Below are 18,174 nucleotides of genomic sequence, written 5' to 3' on the forward strand. Positions count from 1 at the left end.
CAGTACAAACACCTGGTTTTTATAGACACTTGACTCACATCTCACACAAATAATAGTATTTCATTTTAAATTATTTTAAATTATTATATATAATATTGTTTCAGTTACATTTTTAAGTAGTTTTATTTTATTTCAGTAAACTGCAGGGTTTTTTGTATGGTATTATTTGTTTTTTGTGCCTGTCATACAGCAATAACAGCAATAAACAAGTAAAGTCATAAATCCAGTAGTAAGACCAGTGTCTTATAACAATAAAGAAAAAAATAACATCGGTTTTTTTTTAAAGAGCATCCAAATAAATTACCGCACGTTGCACAGACACCAAAAATGGTAAAAAAAAATAATAATAATAATAACAAGAGATAATAATTATAATAACATCTTTATTTTTTTAATCTTTCTTCAAATAAAATATTGAGTACAAAAGACCTCTCATGGTATTTCGTCATATCTCTATGGTCTGTGTTTATAACTGAAGCTGCTCTCAGAGTTGAACACTGAGTATTTTCCTCAGCATCCTCCTCTGCAGAATTTCCACAGAAGACTTCAGCTCTGCTCCCAGGACCAGCTTTCTTGATGAGCTTGTTGAGTTTGTTGGCATTGGCTGCCTTCACACTGCTCCCCCACTAAAATACGATTAGTGTCTAACTAGTGCAGTGCATTCTGTAGCAGACCAAACAAGACAAATGAGCAACAGAAGGGAAATATTTATAAATCAGCGTACAGCGCAAAAAGAAGTAGAAGAGAAAAGTCATGTCAGTTTGATTAAATATACACAAATATTATGAATTACAAATTCCTTTGGGTGCTTTGCTTGGTGTACAGTAAGGAAGGAGGAAGTAGCTTTGGAGTAAGTAATGTTGGGGCAGTGTTAGCTTTTCATTGTCACTGTGTGTGTTTATGTGTGTATGCAGCACACAGGAGATAAGACTATACTTAGATTCACATGTGTTTTTAACACTAAAGTGACTACTCTGGAGACTAAAACGAGCAAGAGGGTTAATTTATGGCCCCATTATAGTTTACACTGGAGCATTTTTAATGGCTCTGTTTGTGTTTATTCATCATTTCCTTTATCTTCTAGTGTAATTATGGTTTTTCAATTATTTTTGTTAAAAGAAAGAATTAAAATTTACAAATAAAAATTGCATTTATTTACACAATCTGTAAGGCTAGCAGTTCTTTGCGTCAGTTTCCATATATGTGTATATTACCAAGCCCTCCAATCAATTAATAAATATTTGTAAAGATGTATAAACTCAGACTTTCAGCTTTAATTCTGAGGCTTTTAATATAAAAATGTCTTTACTGTTATTTATAATGTATTACTGTTTTATATGTGTGTGTGTGTGTGTGTATATATATATATATATATATATATATATATATATATATATGTATATATATACATATATAAAATATTGTTTCAGTTACATTTTTAAGTAGTTTTATTTTATTTCAGTAAACTGCAGGTTTTTTTTGTATGGTATTATATCTATTATATCTATATATCTATATATATGTATATATATATAGATATATAGATATAGATATATGTGTGTGTGTGTGTGTGTGTGTGTGTGTGTGTGTGTGTGTGTGTCCCATTTTCAGCTATTAGAACAATGACAATCCTTTGCGTCCAGTGACTGCCTGAAGGATTGAAGCCATCCTGCTGCTTCTACCAGGAGTCGCATGATCAATAAACAGTAATAATCCCACTGGCATCCATAAAACCTCATATAACACTACCTTCACCATATTTGACAGATAATGTGAGCTGATCCTCTCTTTCTCCATGCCTTTCTTTTCCCACAAGTTCATATTGGTTTCATCTGTCCAAAGCTGTAGGCTCTTTTAGATGTATTCTACTCTGACTTTACTGTTCTTGAGTGTAACCAGTGGTTTGCACCCTGTTGTAAACCTTGTATATATGCACTGATGAAGGTGGCTCTTGATTGTAGATGGTGACAATGATCTCTTCAAGCGTGTTTTTCTTAATTCTGTCATTTAGTTGTCATCTGTGGTCTTTCAGGTTGGCCAGTTTACTTTCTTTTTAAGAATGTATCTGATTGTTGATTTGGTTAGCTCTAATTAGCAAGGTGTGCTTGCTGGCTGATATTATGGCTTTTGTAACACTGTGTGTTATCTAGTATGCACTGTGTATGTCATGTAAATTGTCCATCAACCACATATAAATGTACTGTATATGCAGTATGTATGTAAAGCTGACTTGGGTTGTAGTAAGGGCTTGCTAGTTGTACATTGTTGTTTAACTATGCCATTACTTTAGAGCATGAATGTCATGTTCTTGTATTTTTGTGGAAAAATTGGTTTCTTTCACTGCACAGTGTATATTTTAACCTCCAGAGATAAATGCTGTAACTAATCTTGAAAGAACTGCTGTGGTTATCTGAGTTTCCTTGTTGTTTCTCAAACATCAGCTGTCGAGTCCTGCTCTGTCACTGTTTAGTCATTTTGGAGCCAGATGAAGCAGCATAGTCAGAGCATCTACTCTTTGAAAATGTTTGGCCTGCAGACTGCTGACGGATCCAGCAAATCCTTAACAGACTGAATGTGTTTTATGAGTCTGTCTGACCACAGTGTGTAATTAACTGCTGACTCAACTCCAGAGCTGTTAACACAGAGCAGTTAGCTTTAGCAAGTAAGAATAGACTACTAATTAGAGATCCTTGGACATAAATTGTTGTGATAATTGTGTTCATTAAAGAGACAAAACAAACATTTTCTTTAGAAAAAAGGCAGAAAATGAAGCTTTGATAACCACACAGTCTGTGGTACTGGGCTTGTGCCACGGGGAATTTCCATAATGCAGTTCCCAGTATCCCACCCCAGTCCTGGTTTTACTCTATCTTTAATTTTAATTCCTAACCTCTGATTAGCTTGGCTCCCTGACAAAGGAAAGAAAAAGGCTGATTTAGAAGAAAATTGTTAAATAAACAGTGTCACCTCATGCTGTTATGCTTTGTTTTCCCCTTTTAGGCAGAGCTGCTCACTGGTTCCTCGGTAGCCAGTGCGGAAGAGGCACATCGGGCTGGTCAAGAGCTGCTGAAACGAGGCTGCGGGTCAGTCATTGTCACCTTGGGACCCCAAGGGTGCGTGGTGCTCAAGGAAGGGGAGTCTACATTAAAACATGTTCCAGCTCCTGAGGTCACAGCAGTGGACACAACAGTAAGAATACCATATCCTTTCCAGTTGCCTATTTTCTATAAACTATCAAAGCTTAAGAGCCTAAAAAACTAACTTTGATGGTCCCCTGACTCGAGTTCGGGGATAGATTCTTTGTCAGTCCAGAAACCCAATATATTTGGCCCACTCACCCATCTCACTTGAGTTGGGTGATATTTAAGGTTTTCATCAGTTCAATGCTGGTGATTGCCAGTATAGTCACCGCTGTACCCTGCCACACTCGCTTGTTGTGAAAACCAATACAAAATTACCCATTCAGGTTTATCTTTGCTTTTAAATATGGCTAAACCAGCAAAAACCAGTAAAGCAGTGAAATGATTCAATCACATCAGTTAGTTCTTACAGCTTAATGAACAATAGTTGGTTAAGAATGCTAATAAATGATTAGGGTTCAAAAATATCAAGAAGACTATTAAAACTGAAAAACAACCGCCTTAGAGAATGTGTTCAATAGTTGATTTTTTTTTTTCAGTTTCCCAGGTTTACTCCAGCCTTCCTCTGTTTTTTGTTTTGTGTGTGTGTGTGTCTTGCTGCAATCTACTGAAATCACCACTCAGTGCTGTAGCTCACTGTAGCTTTTAGTCCAAAATGAGAGGAACAAACAGAGAAGATAGTGCAACTAATACTAACACAAACTACATCAAAAAGCATTCTAGATGATCAATATATTTTAGATCTCCAAAATTAAAAAATAACAAAAATGAAAATTAATTCAAAGTATAAATAAACAAATACAAAATTCTTAACTAAACATACAGTCAAACAGTAAAAAATAGCAAGCTGCAATATCAGTAAAAGTTGGAAAACTGTTGGCTAAAACCGTGGCTAGCTGTCAAAATTATTAGCATAACAGTTTGGATAAATAGTCACAATTATAAGTTTAATATAATGCTAACCAAGTTAAAATAGGAAGTTAAAATAGTAAATAAACAATTATAACCAAAAAATAACAATTGATTGAAAGTAGGGATAAAAAATTAGAAATTAGAATACATTTTGATTGTTATTTTATTATAATGGAACAATTTCAGCATACATAGAAGTCATTTGAAATTTGAAGATGCTCTGTGAGTAAGTCAAAATTTTCAAGATAACTTGAAATTTTAACTTGGATCAACGTGGCAATTTTTTTGTGTGTGGCAGAAACAAGCTTCCAAATGGTTAAAATAGCTTGCAAAAATTATAAATAAAATTATGAGGTGAAATAACACCATACAAAAGTATGGAAACAAACAAAAATACATAATATTTGCTTTTATATACTTGGTATACTTTAAAATATGCTATTTACTTTTATGTTGTACTGATCACTACCTCAGATCACTACCACTACCTACCTCACTAACCTCAGCTGTGTTTTTCCGGATATGTTCTTTATTTCAGAAGTAGTGTTTGTTCTCAAGAGGCTCTTTCCATATTAACAAGAGAAAATATGTCAAATGGAAAATTATGCAATCAAGCCCACTTCTAACAGTAAGGAATATCACGTAATGTACATGAATAAGAGAGGGAAAAAAACACCCCAGAAGTTCCTCACACTTTCTTCTGCACATGCATCATCAGTGAGTGAAGTCCTGCTCCTCTAACCTCCATCAAACTTACAGATGCTCTGTTACTCAACCAGAGCAGTTTAAGATAACCGGAGGATGTGGTGACCACTGGCTGTTTCCTCTAACTGATTTCAATCTTTAAAGGATGCCGAGTGCTGCTTGAGTCATTTCACACCGGCCTCTGCGGCTTGTTTTCGTCACACGAGCCTGGGGCCGATGTTTGCATTTCCTGCCGCTGGGGGTTTTGCGGTGAATGTGTTCTACCGACCAAATACGTCATCACTCAGTGGTGTTAATCACCTCTTTGCTTTAATCGAACCTGGAGAGGTTTAATTGTTTGTGTGTAATGGGTTCTCTTACACAACACTTCCCCCCTGGGGACTTTTACTGTGCCACAGTTTCCAACCAGTACAGTTAAAAAAGCTATAACAAGCATGTGATTTGAGCTTTACATGAATGCCAAATCAGATATTGTGAAAGTGAGGATTAAAGGCTGCGAAGAGGCTTCACTTGTCATCCTAGGGTCACTTTTTGGTATTTCACAAACACAGCTCTCGCTTTCATGCGTGCACGGGCTGTGACCTCCCGCTTGTCCCCACATTTTTGGAGTACACAGCTCCCGTTATTCACAACCTTCGCTCTCCCCAATAGCCCTCAGGAGCACTTACACACCAGCCCTCCTCTTCATCCATGACTCACCTCCTGAGCTTGCATCAGTCAGCAGAAAGCTGTGGTCGGGCCTGCTGCATGCCTCCCCCCCATTCTCACACGCACACACACATACACACACACACACACCCCTCCTGCTCTTTGATGGGCCCATAAATTGTGTTGTGTTTAACTCTTTTGGACATCATAATCCCTCTTCCAGTAAGACTCTTTCTTGTTTTTACTGGCGAGAGGGAAAAAACAACAGGTTGTTTTTGAGACCATTATTCTTCTGAGCCTCTTCTGGTAACACAGGCCTCTTAGTTATGATTACATCGGCTGTTATTACTGCTTTGATTTTTTTCTCTCTCTTTCTCCCTTTCTAGCAGTAGTGACAGAGATGTTGTAGAAAGATTGCCTTCCAAGTGTGAAGTTTTGTTGCAGATTGCGAGTTTTTAGCTACGCTACCAACAAACTGAGTCACTTGCGGTTTCTCGCTATTTTAGCTACTGTTCAGCTAGGCGCTGCAGGTGCCGTGACCCAGTACCAAACCGCTATCTTTGTCTTTATTCCAACTTGTCCCAGCTGGATTATGTCAGATTGATTGATTGAGTTTGGTTAACGAAGTGCTAATGCAGCTGCTAAATCGCGTAGCTTGTAAATATTTCATCAGCATCTCCTCGTGCAGCTGTCTGAAGAGCACTACGGGATGAGTCAGGGCCGTGAATCTGGATGAATAACAAAGCAAACACACTCATCTACTGCGGGTCTCCCCCATCCTGCTTCTTCATCCTTCATCCATCCGTGCCCCCTTTTGTCTGAAATTGAGTACAGGTTTCCCCTTGCTGAGATCAGAGCCTTGGCTGTTTTGTGTGGACAGTAAGATGAGATTTAATGCACACATATAAACACACACACACACACACACACACACACACACACACACAGGCACATCGAGCTCCAGCAGGACTTGGGTGGCCTCAGTTTCCACTGTTCCGGGAGGTCCACTGTGTAGGGTGAGAGGTAGACAGTCCTGTCTAAACCAGACATTACAGCAGTACAGTGGGTCTGGACACTCAAATTATTCCCAGTCTTCTCCGGGAGCAATTGCACGATTCCTTCCTGGAAGGCCGAGGTAAGAGAATACCTCCTCCTCTTCTCTTCGCTGCATTCCTCGACCCTGCAAACTCCCGGTCAGTGTGACACAACGCAAAAAAACTGCCACATCACCATGTTTTAATGGAGTGCACGTGCTTCACCAGCTGCTGTTTGGCTACCCAGATGTTAGCCCAGACCTCCGCAAACGCTCAGTCATGTCGATAAGTGTTAAACACACAAAAGGTCGATTGAAGACTAAGACAAAACGCTGCGGATGGATCAAAGATGCAAGGGGGCCCTAACTGGTCCAATTAAGCATGCTTTTGATCTGCGAGTCTTACTGGAAGCTTCCGGGCGTGGAAGCCTCTGTGAGTCATCACTGCCCCTCAGCCAGTCTTAGCTCTCCCCAGGGTGCCTTTCATTGACAAAAGCTGTAGGTTTCAGGAGTTAACTGCAAATAACTCCATCTGTCATAGCAGAGGGCCTCTGGGTGAGAAATACTGTTGCTCGGTGCAGATTCTCGAACAGTCAGTGGGTGCAGTGGACTATAAGACGACAGGCTCTGTAAAATCTACATTTTCTATAGGCTCTCTTTTTTGTTTTGTGTTTTGGTTTTTTGCATTCACTGCCGCTCTTCACTAGACAAAGATCACTTGTCAATCAGAGCGTGTGGGCGCTGCTGTTGTCTTTGGATTTTTCGTTGATGGACACTGTTGTGTTTCTGTATGCTCTCTTTTGTTTGTCTGTGCAGCCGTGGCAGTTAGCAGCTATTCAGCTGTTCTTCTCTGTGTTTTCCTCGAGTACATACACACATGCACCATTTGTACTTCATGCTGCATGAAGCTTCAAAACAAGGTAATTTCTCAGTTTTATCACTGACAGCCAATCCGATAAAAGTACTTTAGCATGAAACAGAAAGCTTTCAGTGGATTTACCGCTGGATTGTCATTGTTGGGGGGTAATAGAGCTACTAAACTTATAAAATAAAGTTAAGTGTAATCCGTTGTGGTTACTAATAAACTATCTAAGCAACTAAATGACAGTTACTTATCAGACAGTAGACCACCAAGTCACACTACAGCCACAACAAAAAGGGTCAATACTGTTTTTCTTTCTATGTAATAGCTTCAGTATATTTAATAAAGCCGAGTTACGGGCCTTCTTTTTAGATACACATGAGCTTTTCAGTGCTTTTTAAACATATTTGAGCTCAGTCCAAGTGTCCCAATGTCATGCTTTTGAGCATAACTATTATGACATATATATACATATATATATGTCATAATAGTAGTCTTGGATGTTTTATCTGTCTCCACCGGAGAAATCTTTAATGTGGGATAGGTGTCTGGTCATCACAAGTTACAGCATTTGAAGGGTCTCCTTTTTACCTGCAGTTTGACACTAGGCTTATCTTGCAGTAATAACTCCTTCTGGGTCAAAATAATTTTTGTATTTCTCAGCGCTGCAAATGTAATGTGATTATCTCCTGTATGAAGTCGTGAAGGCTCAAAATAGCTGGAAAATTAACATGAATTGAAAAGTGCCGACCGTTGTTTACTGTGAGGTGTCACTGTTTCCATTTATCTGTCAATTTATTCTTTTATTTTGAAAATTAGATCCTCACGCAACTTCATTAACTTCCTTTTCCTTTTCCCATTGTCCATTGACCCATTGTAAAGTTATATATATTTACATCACGCTGGCTCCCCACAAAAACAACAGTAGAGAACTTCCACTTTTTTAATTTGGTGAGCTTCTTACAGACGTGTCTGCCACCCTGATTTCTAACTTCAGTGTGAGTATCAGCGGAGAACAGGCAGAGGAGTGGCATGGAGGTCAAGGCACAGCGGGCAGGGGGCCGAGCAGCGAGAACATCACAGCTCATCCACGGCGAGCGCTTGTGTCACTTGATTGACGGGGCTCCAGATCTAACCTTCACCAAAGTGTGTCGAGGGCAGCGGCAGCGAAGCTGAAGGGGGGAGCGCTTGTCAAACTTGTTGAGCTTCATTCGCCTGATCCAGTAGCGTCACATGCCAGTCTCAGGGACAGAGATGTTAGTAAGACACAGAAAGGTTGGGCAATGGCTTGTACAAGCAAGTGAGCTGAAGTTTGGACTGGAACAGTGAAGTCTTATTGCCTCATCATTTAACTATTCTATTAACTGATTTAATCACCGAATTAAAGCCTACAAATTCAATTTTTTTGTTCAGTCTCTCTACATGTCAGTTTCCCTCAAAATGCTTCCTTTTATAAATATATTAAGATATCCTGCAATGCAAAATGCAATACGCACTATTAGTGCATTAAGATAAACACATGGAGGTTTTTTCACTTCAGCTAAACATATAAACTTTTGAGTTTATACGTTTCTTTTCTTGCAACCAAATTGAAAATATGCAGTGGAATCGTAGACTTTATTTAAAGCATGCACAGCTACTTTTTAAAGCCTCAGGCTTAGTATTTTGACCACTGCCATGTTGGTTTTTTTGAGCTAGAACACCCTATTTTTAAACAAGAGGCTGGATTGCTCATTGAATTAATGCTACAAATACGTTATGTGCCCTTTTCATTTGTTGCCTTTTTTCAAATAAAATGTAAGCTCTGGGTCATTCAGAATGGTGGACCATGATCACTGTCACCAGAGAAAGTTGTGTTTTTCTTTCTAAATTGGAGGGGTACCAGTAATTCTGGCCATGTCGTTATGAATCCCTCCTACTGTTAAACAGCCAACTTCTGAGTCACAGGTCAGAATGGCTGACTTTACTGTGAAAAAGAGTGTTGAGTGTTCTGTGGCAAGGAGCTTGTTAGGTTCAAAGTGCAGGATATTGAAAACCAGGCAAGCAACACCTCAGTGTATTTCGATGTGTAGACTAATAAAATACTACAGTATCGTACAATTTTACTCACCCAAAATTAAGCAAAAACTTCTTAAGACTGTTTATACTACACGGGAAGCGATGTTAGTCAGATAATTCAAATAAAGATGCTCCAAAAAGGCATTAAATCAGTCCAACGCTCTGTGTCAGTGCCTTCAATTAGTGCCTCCAACCAGCAGACAGGTGCCTGTGTCGGCACCTCTGACTTTAAGCCCTAACAAAATCTAAAGGGATGCATTATAAGTAAATTCAGCCCCATACAGCCAACTTCCCACATAAAAAGAGCTTTATCTACTAAAGTAATTTTGTGCACCAGGCTGCATTCATGTTTACTGTTGCTGTAAAGATGAGCGTTTTAATAGGAGTGTATGGGTTGGACTCGCTTTTAGAGTCAGCCTCAGGTGGCCATTGGCGGAACTGCAGTTTTTGGTTGACGAGGTTATTCCTTTGTTGGAAACTGCAGTAGCAGATAAAAAGCCTGTTTTCTACCATTAAAATGGTAGGACATATATATTGGATATGTATGTAACTTGAACTGTAGATAAAAGTTGGATTTTATATGTGGCGTATATATATGTGACACATTTAATTGGTTTGTCAAACCCTACTCTAAAGACTGTCAAACAAGCTGCCACACCCCCTGGCTTTAAGCTGCCCTAAAATCTTTTCTTTTTCCCACTTTTTGTACATGTGTTATAATAGGAGACTAAATCAGATTTCATCCCAGGCTGTAAGTATTATTTCTCATTTTAACATGGGAGTCTGTGGGTCTATTGTCCTTTGTAACACTTGGAACAATCAGGAAAAAAGAAATAGGTCCACTTTACGTCACTTTTGTCTGTCAAGGAATGCATTTAAAGGCTTTTTTTTTTTCATTCATAAAGAATTTGGCTCATCTAAAACCTGTTCCAGCCGCACCTCTTTGTAGTGTGACAAGACAGAGGTGGCTGTGTTTGCAGGGATTACTGGGACGTCATCATGTGAAGCATCCTGTGGTTAAAAAATAATTATCTATTGTCGTGACTATGAAGACTGAAATCTTCCAGTTTCTATCACATAATCTTTTGGCTGCTACCATCAATCCCCACTCAAAAGTCATCTCAACCCCAACATGTTAACTGGGAGACGGGCCAGAGTCAAACCAGTGGGACCGCTCCACCAAAGCTTCAGTTCCAAACGCAGGCTTCACTGTAACCCAGCCCAGCTACCAGACAGGAGACATAAACACGCCAAGGGTTTAAACATGGAAATCCAGCAGGCCTGTGAAATGTTTCATCTCTGATCTCACTCTTTCCAGCATCTCTGCCGTCCAGGAGTCACACCAGAGGCAAGAGCCTGGAGGGAGAGGTGCAGTAACGGTCAAATCAGAAGTGTTATTTCGGGGGTTGTTGGGAGTTTTTGTTTTTGCGCCATGCCACTGAATCATCACTTTGACAAAAGCGTTACTTTGCAGTTGGAGGATGAGCAGGGGAGGCTCACAGAGATGCTCAGTAGAGAGTGCAATGAAGTCTTTTGAGCGCCGATGTGATGAGTAATGGAGCGGGCTTGTGTGAACCAGCGTCGGGGGGCCATTTGTGGTTAAACATGAGCATGTCGCCACATACCAGTGTGCTTTTTCCCATCAGTGAGCCCCCCCACACATACACACACACCCCCTCTAGACATCCCGTCCCAGCAAACCACCCCTCCAGGGCGTACACAGCACATTCCTTCTTTATCAATAGATGAGGGTTTGATTTATGTGCTCCTGGTAATAACCAAAAACCAGAGCTGCTGGCAGTTAGGTTAGGAGGCAGCCGCGTGTTACTCAGCTGACTTTTTAAAACAATTAGTGAAGGCTGGCTTTTCTTTCTGTAGTCATTTGATCAGATGATAAAACACTTAACATCCTTAAAGGATGCTGGGAAACAGTCACATCACATTTTAGGCATTTCACAAGTGCCAGATTTATGACTTTGCTGGTTTTACGTGAAACCGATTAAAGCCCTTAATGCTGATGTTTTGTTAGAGTCGACAGACACACTTTCACACAGGGTAAACCAGTAAGTCATTTCAAACTAGTTGCAGGCAGCAGTACAAGTCAAACAGCTGGAAAATGCCACAGCACCCCCTACTGTTGGCAGCTTCGTGAATTTAAACATGAAGCTTCCCCTCGTCTTTTAAGTGTGTTTCATGTTCTCTCTAAAAAAATAATAATTAAAAAAAACCAAGAAAGAAGCATTTTAGGAAAACTTGAGAAGAAAATCCAAATATTTTAAATTGACTTTTTTTTCCCTCCAGCTTGCATGTTTTCAGGAATTGTTGACTGGGACAATAGTCCAGGGGTACAGCTACTCCAAAAGGTTACTTCAGTAGTAGTTGGGGGACCTTGGAAAGATTAACACAACTAATATATATTAAAAAAATAATAATAATAATGTGTGCTAAAAAACAGAAGAATAAGCAAGTGAAAAACTAAAATGTGTTTCAAAATATTAAAATACTTAGTAGATAATAAAAAGCTTTAATTCCCTGTTAAAGTCAGGCTACAATAATAAAGGTTCAGTTAGGGGTAAGTATGGATAAACAGAAAATATTTCTGTAAAGAATCAGTCGCTGTTTAATGGACTAAAAGATAAAAGTAGTGAAATATTAAGCTGTCACAAATAAGTGATTAAGACAGTTAATAACTGATAAACTGTCAGCTGGACGTAAGAATATGGTACTGTGCAAAAGTCTTGAGTTAGGCTCATTTCTTAATATTTTGCCTGGAAAATTAGAAATCTGACACTGAGAATGATGCATGTGCAAAAATACACAGAAATACAATTCATAAGACCTGTTCCCTCTGATTTTCAGTCCACCGTTTTCTTCCCATTTCACTTCCTTAAGAATATTTCCATTGACAGATCATCTGAAGGTCTTTGCTAGATTTTTTTTTTCAAGTATATAGCTTAACTGTTCATCTGTTGTAGATATAATTTTTTTTATGCATGCTACTGCTTTTGTCCTCCACTTGTCTAGACCGGACACACCATGCAAATATATGCCATGTTTTCAACTAAGAGCCCAGTTATTTTTATTTTTATTGTTTGGCCTTTTTTGTAGATTCAACTAAAGACATGGGAACAAATGACGTGTTTTTGTTACAAGTTGTTAGTAACTAAGTGACTAAAGATACAATTTAAAATAGTTTTTTTTTGTTAAATTGTCAGTTGTGCGTAGACACAACAGTGATTCATCCCTTGAGTTAGGAGCCTTTTTCCTGTTTGAATGATTGATAGATCTATTAAGTGGCTTTTTAAATATGACAAGGAAGAAATGACAAGGAATTCACAGAAAATGAGTAAAAGCAGCCAATGTCCAAACAAAAACTTTGAAAGTTTCTCATAAAGTCTGGCTCTTTGGTAACAAACACTCAGATAATTTGGGACAACTTAACACAAAGTGACAAGTAACATGTTTCTTCGATTAAATAATATAATATTTTTCTCTATCAGCATAATTTCATACCAGAATATTTACTGAATATTGTCAGTTAACATGAATACTGTGGGTGATTATTCCCTTTTTAAGAATTGTTTTTTAGACAAAGCTGTAGTTGTTCAGTAACCTAATGCAAATCTTAAAACTGTAAACCAATGCTGTGATGTAATTTGAACCTTTAAAACCCAGTTAATTTGAATTTAAATGTCAATCTATTACCTTTTAAGGCCCTTTTTATGGGCATGTAAGTAGCCTGAAATGCCAATAGTAGTACTGCTAAAAGTAATTTATAAGGAGGTTAAATTGTTAACAGCGATGGATAAATTGCAGAAAAAGCAAGTAAGTAGTGATGATAGATGGTAAAAATCCACAGCTTATACTAATAGAAAAAAGTAGCTCAGACCAAAAGGGAACCAAACTTGAGTATATACACTTTTAACCCTCTCAGGCTAAAATTAAGTTTTTGTTGCTAATGCACAACCGAGTCCTGCAGTGGTACTTCTGAGTAAAAAAAACTCATAAAATATGTATGTGGGGTAATCAGGTTGTTAGTTTTTAACTGTTGCAAATCGGCAACGCCTGCCTCAAGAGGGTTAAATGAAAAGAGTTCAGATTAATACATTTAGATATGAGGGGTGGTGTTAATGAAGGAGTGCCAGAGTGTACGTGACAAATCTGTGATAATGAAATCGGATGAAAAACCCAAATTTGTTCCCCAAAAAGAAATTTGGGGAAATCTGCCCGAGATGCCAGTATTTTATCATTTAGCCAGGTTGCATAACAAATGAAATAAAAGGGACTGAAATTGCATAATATATTTGGTATATTTTGACATATAAACTGTAGAGGGATTTTAATAATTTTTAGCTTCCTATTTTTTAATACTGGACTTAATTGCAGTAGCTTTGCATGATTCAGAGTTCAAAATATTCAAATGTAATACTGAGCTACAGTGCAGCTCCTCAGTTCATCCTCTGCGTGAAATGACCCGTTTTAGCTCTCTTCCATGCTGCCTTGAGCAATCTTTCTTCTGATTGGCTGCCCCTCATAAATGTCACTATGTAAAATATAGAGCCAAGAGAAAAAACTGTCTAAACCTGGCTCCACATACTCTGACCTCATTAATTGAAATTTTGTCGGTATTTAACTGCCACCTGTTTGAAAATAAGGTCCCTTTAACCATGCATTGTATGTTTTATTTCTTCTCAGGGTGCTGGTGATAGCTTCATTGGAGCACTGGCATTTTACATGGCCAACCACCCACACATGCCTCTGGAGGAGATGGCCCGCAGAGCCAATCTGGTGGCAGGGGTGAGCGTGCAGGAAATTGGCACGCAGACGTCTTTTCCGTACAGACGGGACCTCCCAAATGAATACTTCCAGGAGTAGCAGTAGACCCTGATGTTAAGGGACCACATCTGAATGGGGTCAGAGAGACTCAACACTAAATGTTCTTATGAAAATTTGCTGCTGAAGATTGCTTAAAATTGATTACCATTAAAGATAAGTCAATCATTGAGATTATTTATTGAATTAACCACAACAAATGTTTCACAAAGTACATTCACCCGATTAAATAATTATTTTGAACCTATGAACAGCTTCAGATCATGGCAGCGGTGGTCCCCTTACATAACATCACTTTTCTGGTTTCAAGTCTCTTTTGTTCAAGCCTGGAGTTCCACTTTTATCCATCCAGGAAGAAATCCTCTCATAAACACGTCAACCAGATTAACCCGCTGTACCATCCCCGGCAATAAAAACGATGCCTTTAAACCTCTGCAAGTTCATTTTGTCCATCTGTGTGTGTCGGTGTGCTGCGGTTAAATCGATCTGATCTTCCTCTTCTCAAAAAACAGGACGTGCTTGTTCACTGAAAAGACAAAAAGCAGAAAGTAGGTGGAAGTCAAGGGTCACTCCAAATGTGGGTTTTGTTTATTTTCCACTGGGGTTAACAGAAGGTGTGACCAACACGTTCTGAAAACAAGTCCACCATAAATTTGAATCCTTAGCTCATTTTAAATTGGACTAATATATTCCAGGTCATTATCATGTTACGCTTGGACTGTTTGGATCACTCAGCAGAAGTCACATTATATTTGTCCCCCTGTATTTTTGTGAGCACCAGCACACATCTATGCCAGTCCACTGAAGCCCTGCATTCAGCTCTTCCAGCTCTCATACCAGTTGTGACCACAGTGAGGTCAGTGATAAAACCCGCAGTGAAAATGGTCAGAACAAGACAGCCAGGGACATCTCAAAAATAGCACGATTGAAGCTTTCTGGATATGCCCGAGAAGATGATCTTGAACTGGAGGTTTGCCAAATTTAGAATCAGGTACGGCTTTTCACTTTGGGAAGAACGTTTTGATCACACCACATGTTTAAATACAAATAGTTTCCAAGTTAAAAGAAAAACAATCATATACTGTTGTGTGCTCAAAGGTAGACTGGGAAACCCTGGGTTCACTTTTCAAGTAGTGATTTATTAAAGTGACAACACCTTCATGTGACTGCTTAGCCGGCTTGCTTCCGCTTGAATAAGTGAAGCCAGACAAGGAAAAGATATCCTGGGTACGTGGATTTTGCTTTAATGAGTATTTGTGTGTCATAGTTGTCCTCACACGGCTCTTACCAAATGGATCGTGTTTGCGCAGCACCAGTTTGTCTCTGAGTCGGTTTCTCTTTGTGTTGAAGAAGTATCCGGTCCCTGCAGCACTCACCATCTGCACCAGGATGGTCCTGACAGGTGAGCAACACACAGAGAGGTGACTGCCATTTCAACGCAAGACGCTAACAACAGGCCTCATTCACGGGTGCACGTGCACAAATGTTCTTAACCTCTGCACAAAATTAGCATTGGATTTGTGCACTGAATTATTCTAACCCGTCAGGTTTGTGTGCACTACCTGCAATCGGCACAACTGAAGTAGAAAGGGTTAGAGTCACAGGAGAAAACCACCTTAATAGTCACACAATAATAGACTCTTTGCTTCAGAAAAATCAGATGTTTTCCTTAAAATGACAAAACTTACTTCAAGAGAAAAATATTCATCAGTGAGGCCCTGTGCTCACGTCAAACCCTGAATTCCTTACTGTTCATTATTCAATTCTGAGAAACTTTCTGCTTATCTTATTTTGGAAACCTGTAACTAATGACCAAAATGAAATGAGTAGTAATACTAATAATTCATATTAGTAGTGGTCTTCTTTTGGTTGCTCCCTTTAGGGATTGTCACACTGTATTATCTGCCTCTATCTCAAGGAGATAGAGGCAGATAATACACACACAAACTGTCACACAAACCCTCTGTATGTCCTCCATCATTACATCTATGAATCTTCTCTGTAGCCGTCCTCTTTTTCTTCCTGCCTGGCAACTCCATACTTTACATCCTTTATCCAGTGTATTTGCCATCTTTCCTCTGCACGTTCAAACCATCTCAGGCTTGCTTCTTTAACCTTGTCTTCAAACCACTTAACTTGAGCCATCCCTCTGATGTACTCATGTCTAATCTTGTCCATCATGGCCACTCCCATCTTAAATAATGCCACCTCCTGCTCAGCCTTCTATTTTGTTCGTTAGTGCCACTGTCTCAAAACCATACATCAACCCTATCTTCTTGTAAACCTTCCAGTCCCTGTGGCTAAAAAATGATATATAAGAAATTATCCCTGACACTGCACCCTGCGTGCACTCTCTTCTACAGCTCTCGTGCACTGTCCATTGCTTAGGATGGCTGAGCCCAGGTATTTAAACTCATCCACCTTCACTACCTCTGCTCCTTGTAGTTTCACTGTTACACCTATCTTGCTCTCACTTACACATGTGTTCTGTCTTCTACTGACTTTCATTCCTCTTTTCTCCAGAGCAAACCTCCACCTGTCCAGACGCTCTTCCACCTGCTTTCTACTCCCAGTAAAGATTACAATGCCGTCTACAAACATCACATCCCACGAGACTCCTGCCTGACCTCAGCTTGGACAAATGGTTAGAGTTGCATTAGGAATGGGATCCAACATGTGGATAAGTAATAGTATTAAGTGTAAAGATGTTTGTTTAAATGCTCTAAGACAGCCCGGCTTTCATCAGGAACCATACATCTGTACTCCAAAGTGCAAATTCAGTTAAGATTGTTTTAATGAAACAGAAATTTACGCGTAAATCCTCAGTATGCACATTTTACGCACAGCCTTTTGCTTCATGTGTGAATGAGGCCTATTGACTAGACTTTCAAAGAACCAGCCAGTGCACTTACTTGGATTTTGCCTTCGCCACTGTAAAAAGGAAAGAAAAGAAAGAATCTTATGCATGTGAATCCAACAGATATAGTTCAGCAGCACTCAGAGCAACGGGATTTTAGTGGAAACTTGCTAACAGCTCGCCAACACCAGCCCCAGAAAGTCCTTAAAGCTGTTAAGGTTGTGTGCAAGTATCTGCTGAAAACTCAAAGACTCTCCTACACATCTAAATGAAAAGAAAAACTACCTCTCGAGTAGCACAGGTGCTTTCTGAGATTTCCACACTTACAAAGCCCAGTGAATGGACACTGAACACATACTGCTGTACTATCCAGAAGCTAAATTTATCTCTCTAAAACACAAAACCACTGAAACGTGTGAAAAAAATGTATTATAACATATTTCACAATGACTGCCCACATGAACAGACGTATATTTTAAGAGCAGCTCACGTTTTAGCATCAGCTAACCCCACAACAGCGTATTGAGAGAGCTCTAGGTACGCATGCGTCGTGCTGTTTGAAGACAATATTTAAGAGAATAAAATACTTACAGTTTACTGTGGTGAGAAACATTTTCTAGGTATTTATCTAATCTCGTCTATTGAAACATAACTGCGTGCGGGTAAAGGCAGGTCACATTGACAAGCTCTATATCCGGTGTAAATAGAAACACTTCCGGGTCACCTTAAAAGCGTATTCCACTAAAAACGAACTGTAGTCTGGTGCTGTTTTCATACGTGTGTTTTTTTTAACTATTATATATACCAGACAGAAAAACATTCAAGATCAAAATGTACATTTGAAACAACAATTTTTAATACTATCTGAGGTTATGCAATGTGTGTTTTCTTAAGAAACTTCAATCCAAGAAACTCAGGATTTCTCTAGATAATGATAATTTATTCATTTAACATATAATTCTCCTAATTTGCTATCATAAATCTCCCTTAAAAACGTTGCTACAGGAAATAAACTGATAATAATTCAAAGGATAAAGTTGATACAGATGATCAGAAATGGACAAAAATATGACATATCATGTTTACTCTGGTATAATGAGTAGTTTAAAATTCGTCTTAACTAATT

The 18,174-nt window shown here is 38.9% G+C and overlaps 2 protein-coding genes across 2 annotated transcripts in view; one reads left to right on the forward strand and one right to left on the reverse strand.

Annotated features, from left to right (window-relative positions):
- Positions 1-14,233, forward strand: part of rbks (ribokinase) — a 52,124-nt gene extending 37,891 nt beyond the window's left edge. The window contains exons 8-9 of the mRNA XM_063499235.1: positions 3,001-3,189; positions 14,054-14,233. Of these exons, the coding sequence (XP_063355305.1) occupies positions 3,001-3,189; positions 14,054-14,233 (369 nt within the window). The remainder of the gene's footprint in view (positions 1-3,000; positions 3,190-14,053) is intronic.
- Positions 14,234-14,392: 159 nt separating this feature from the next.
- On the reverse strand, positions 14,393-17,757 carry mrpl33 (mitochondrial ribosomal protein L33). The gene is made up of 4 exons (XM_063499236.2): positions 17,640-17,757; positions 17,104-17,122; positions 15,480-15,586; positions 14,393-14,717 (listed from the first exon to the last, which is right to left on the reverse strand). Exons 1-4 carry the CDS (start codon positions 17,659-17,661, stop codon positions 14,668-14,670), a joined length of 198 nt encoding a protein of 65 aa, XP_063355306.1. The 5' UTR covers positions 17,662-17,757; the 3' UTR covers positions 14,393-14,667.
- Positions 17,758-18,174: the final 417 nt, after the last annotated feature.

Source organism: Pelmatolapia mariae, linkage group LG16_19 (genome assembly GCF_036321145.2).
Source record: "Pelmatolapia mariae isolate MD_Pm_ZW linkage group LG16_19, Pm_UMD_F_2, whole genome shotgun sequence".
Taxonomy (NCBI): domain Eukaryota; kingdom Metazoa; phylum Chordata; class Actinopteri; order Cichliformes; family Cichlidae; genus Pelmatolapia; species Pelmatolapia mariae.

Excerpts from the sequence above, each read along its gene's own strand:
- mrpl33 (XM_063499236.2), bottom strand. The coding sequence starts at position 17,661 with ATGTTTCTCACCACAGTAAACT. Across the intron at positions 14,718-15,479 it reads GCGCAAACACGATCCATTTG|TGAACAAGCACGTCCTGTTT; the intron begins GTAAGAGCCGTG and ends TTGTCTTTTCAG.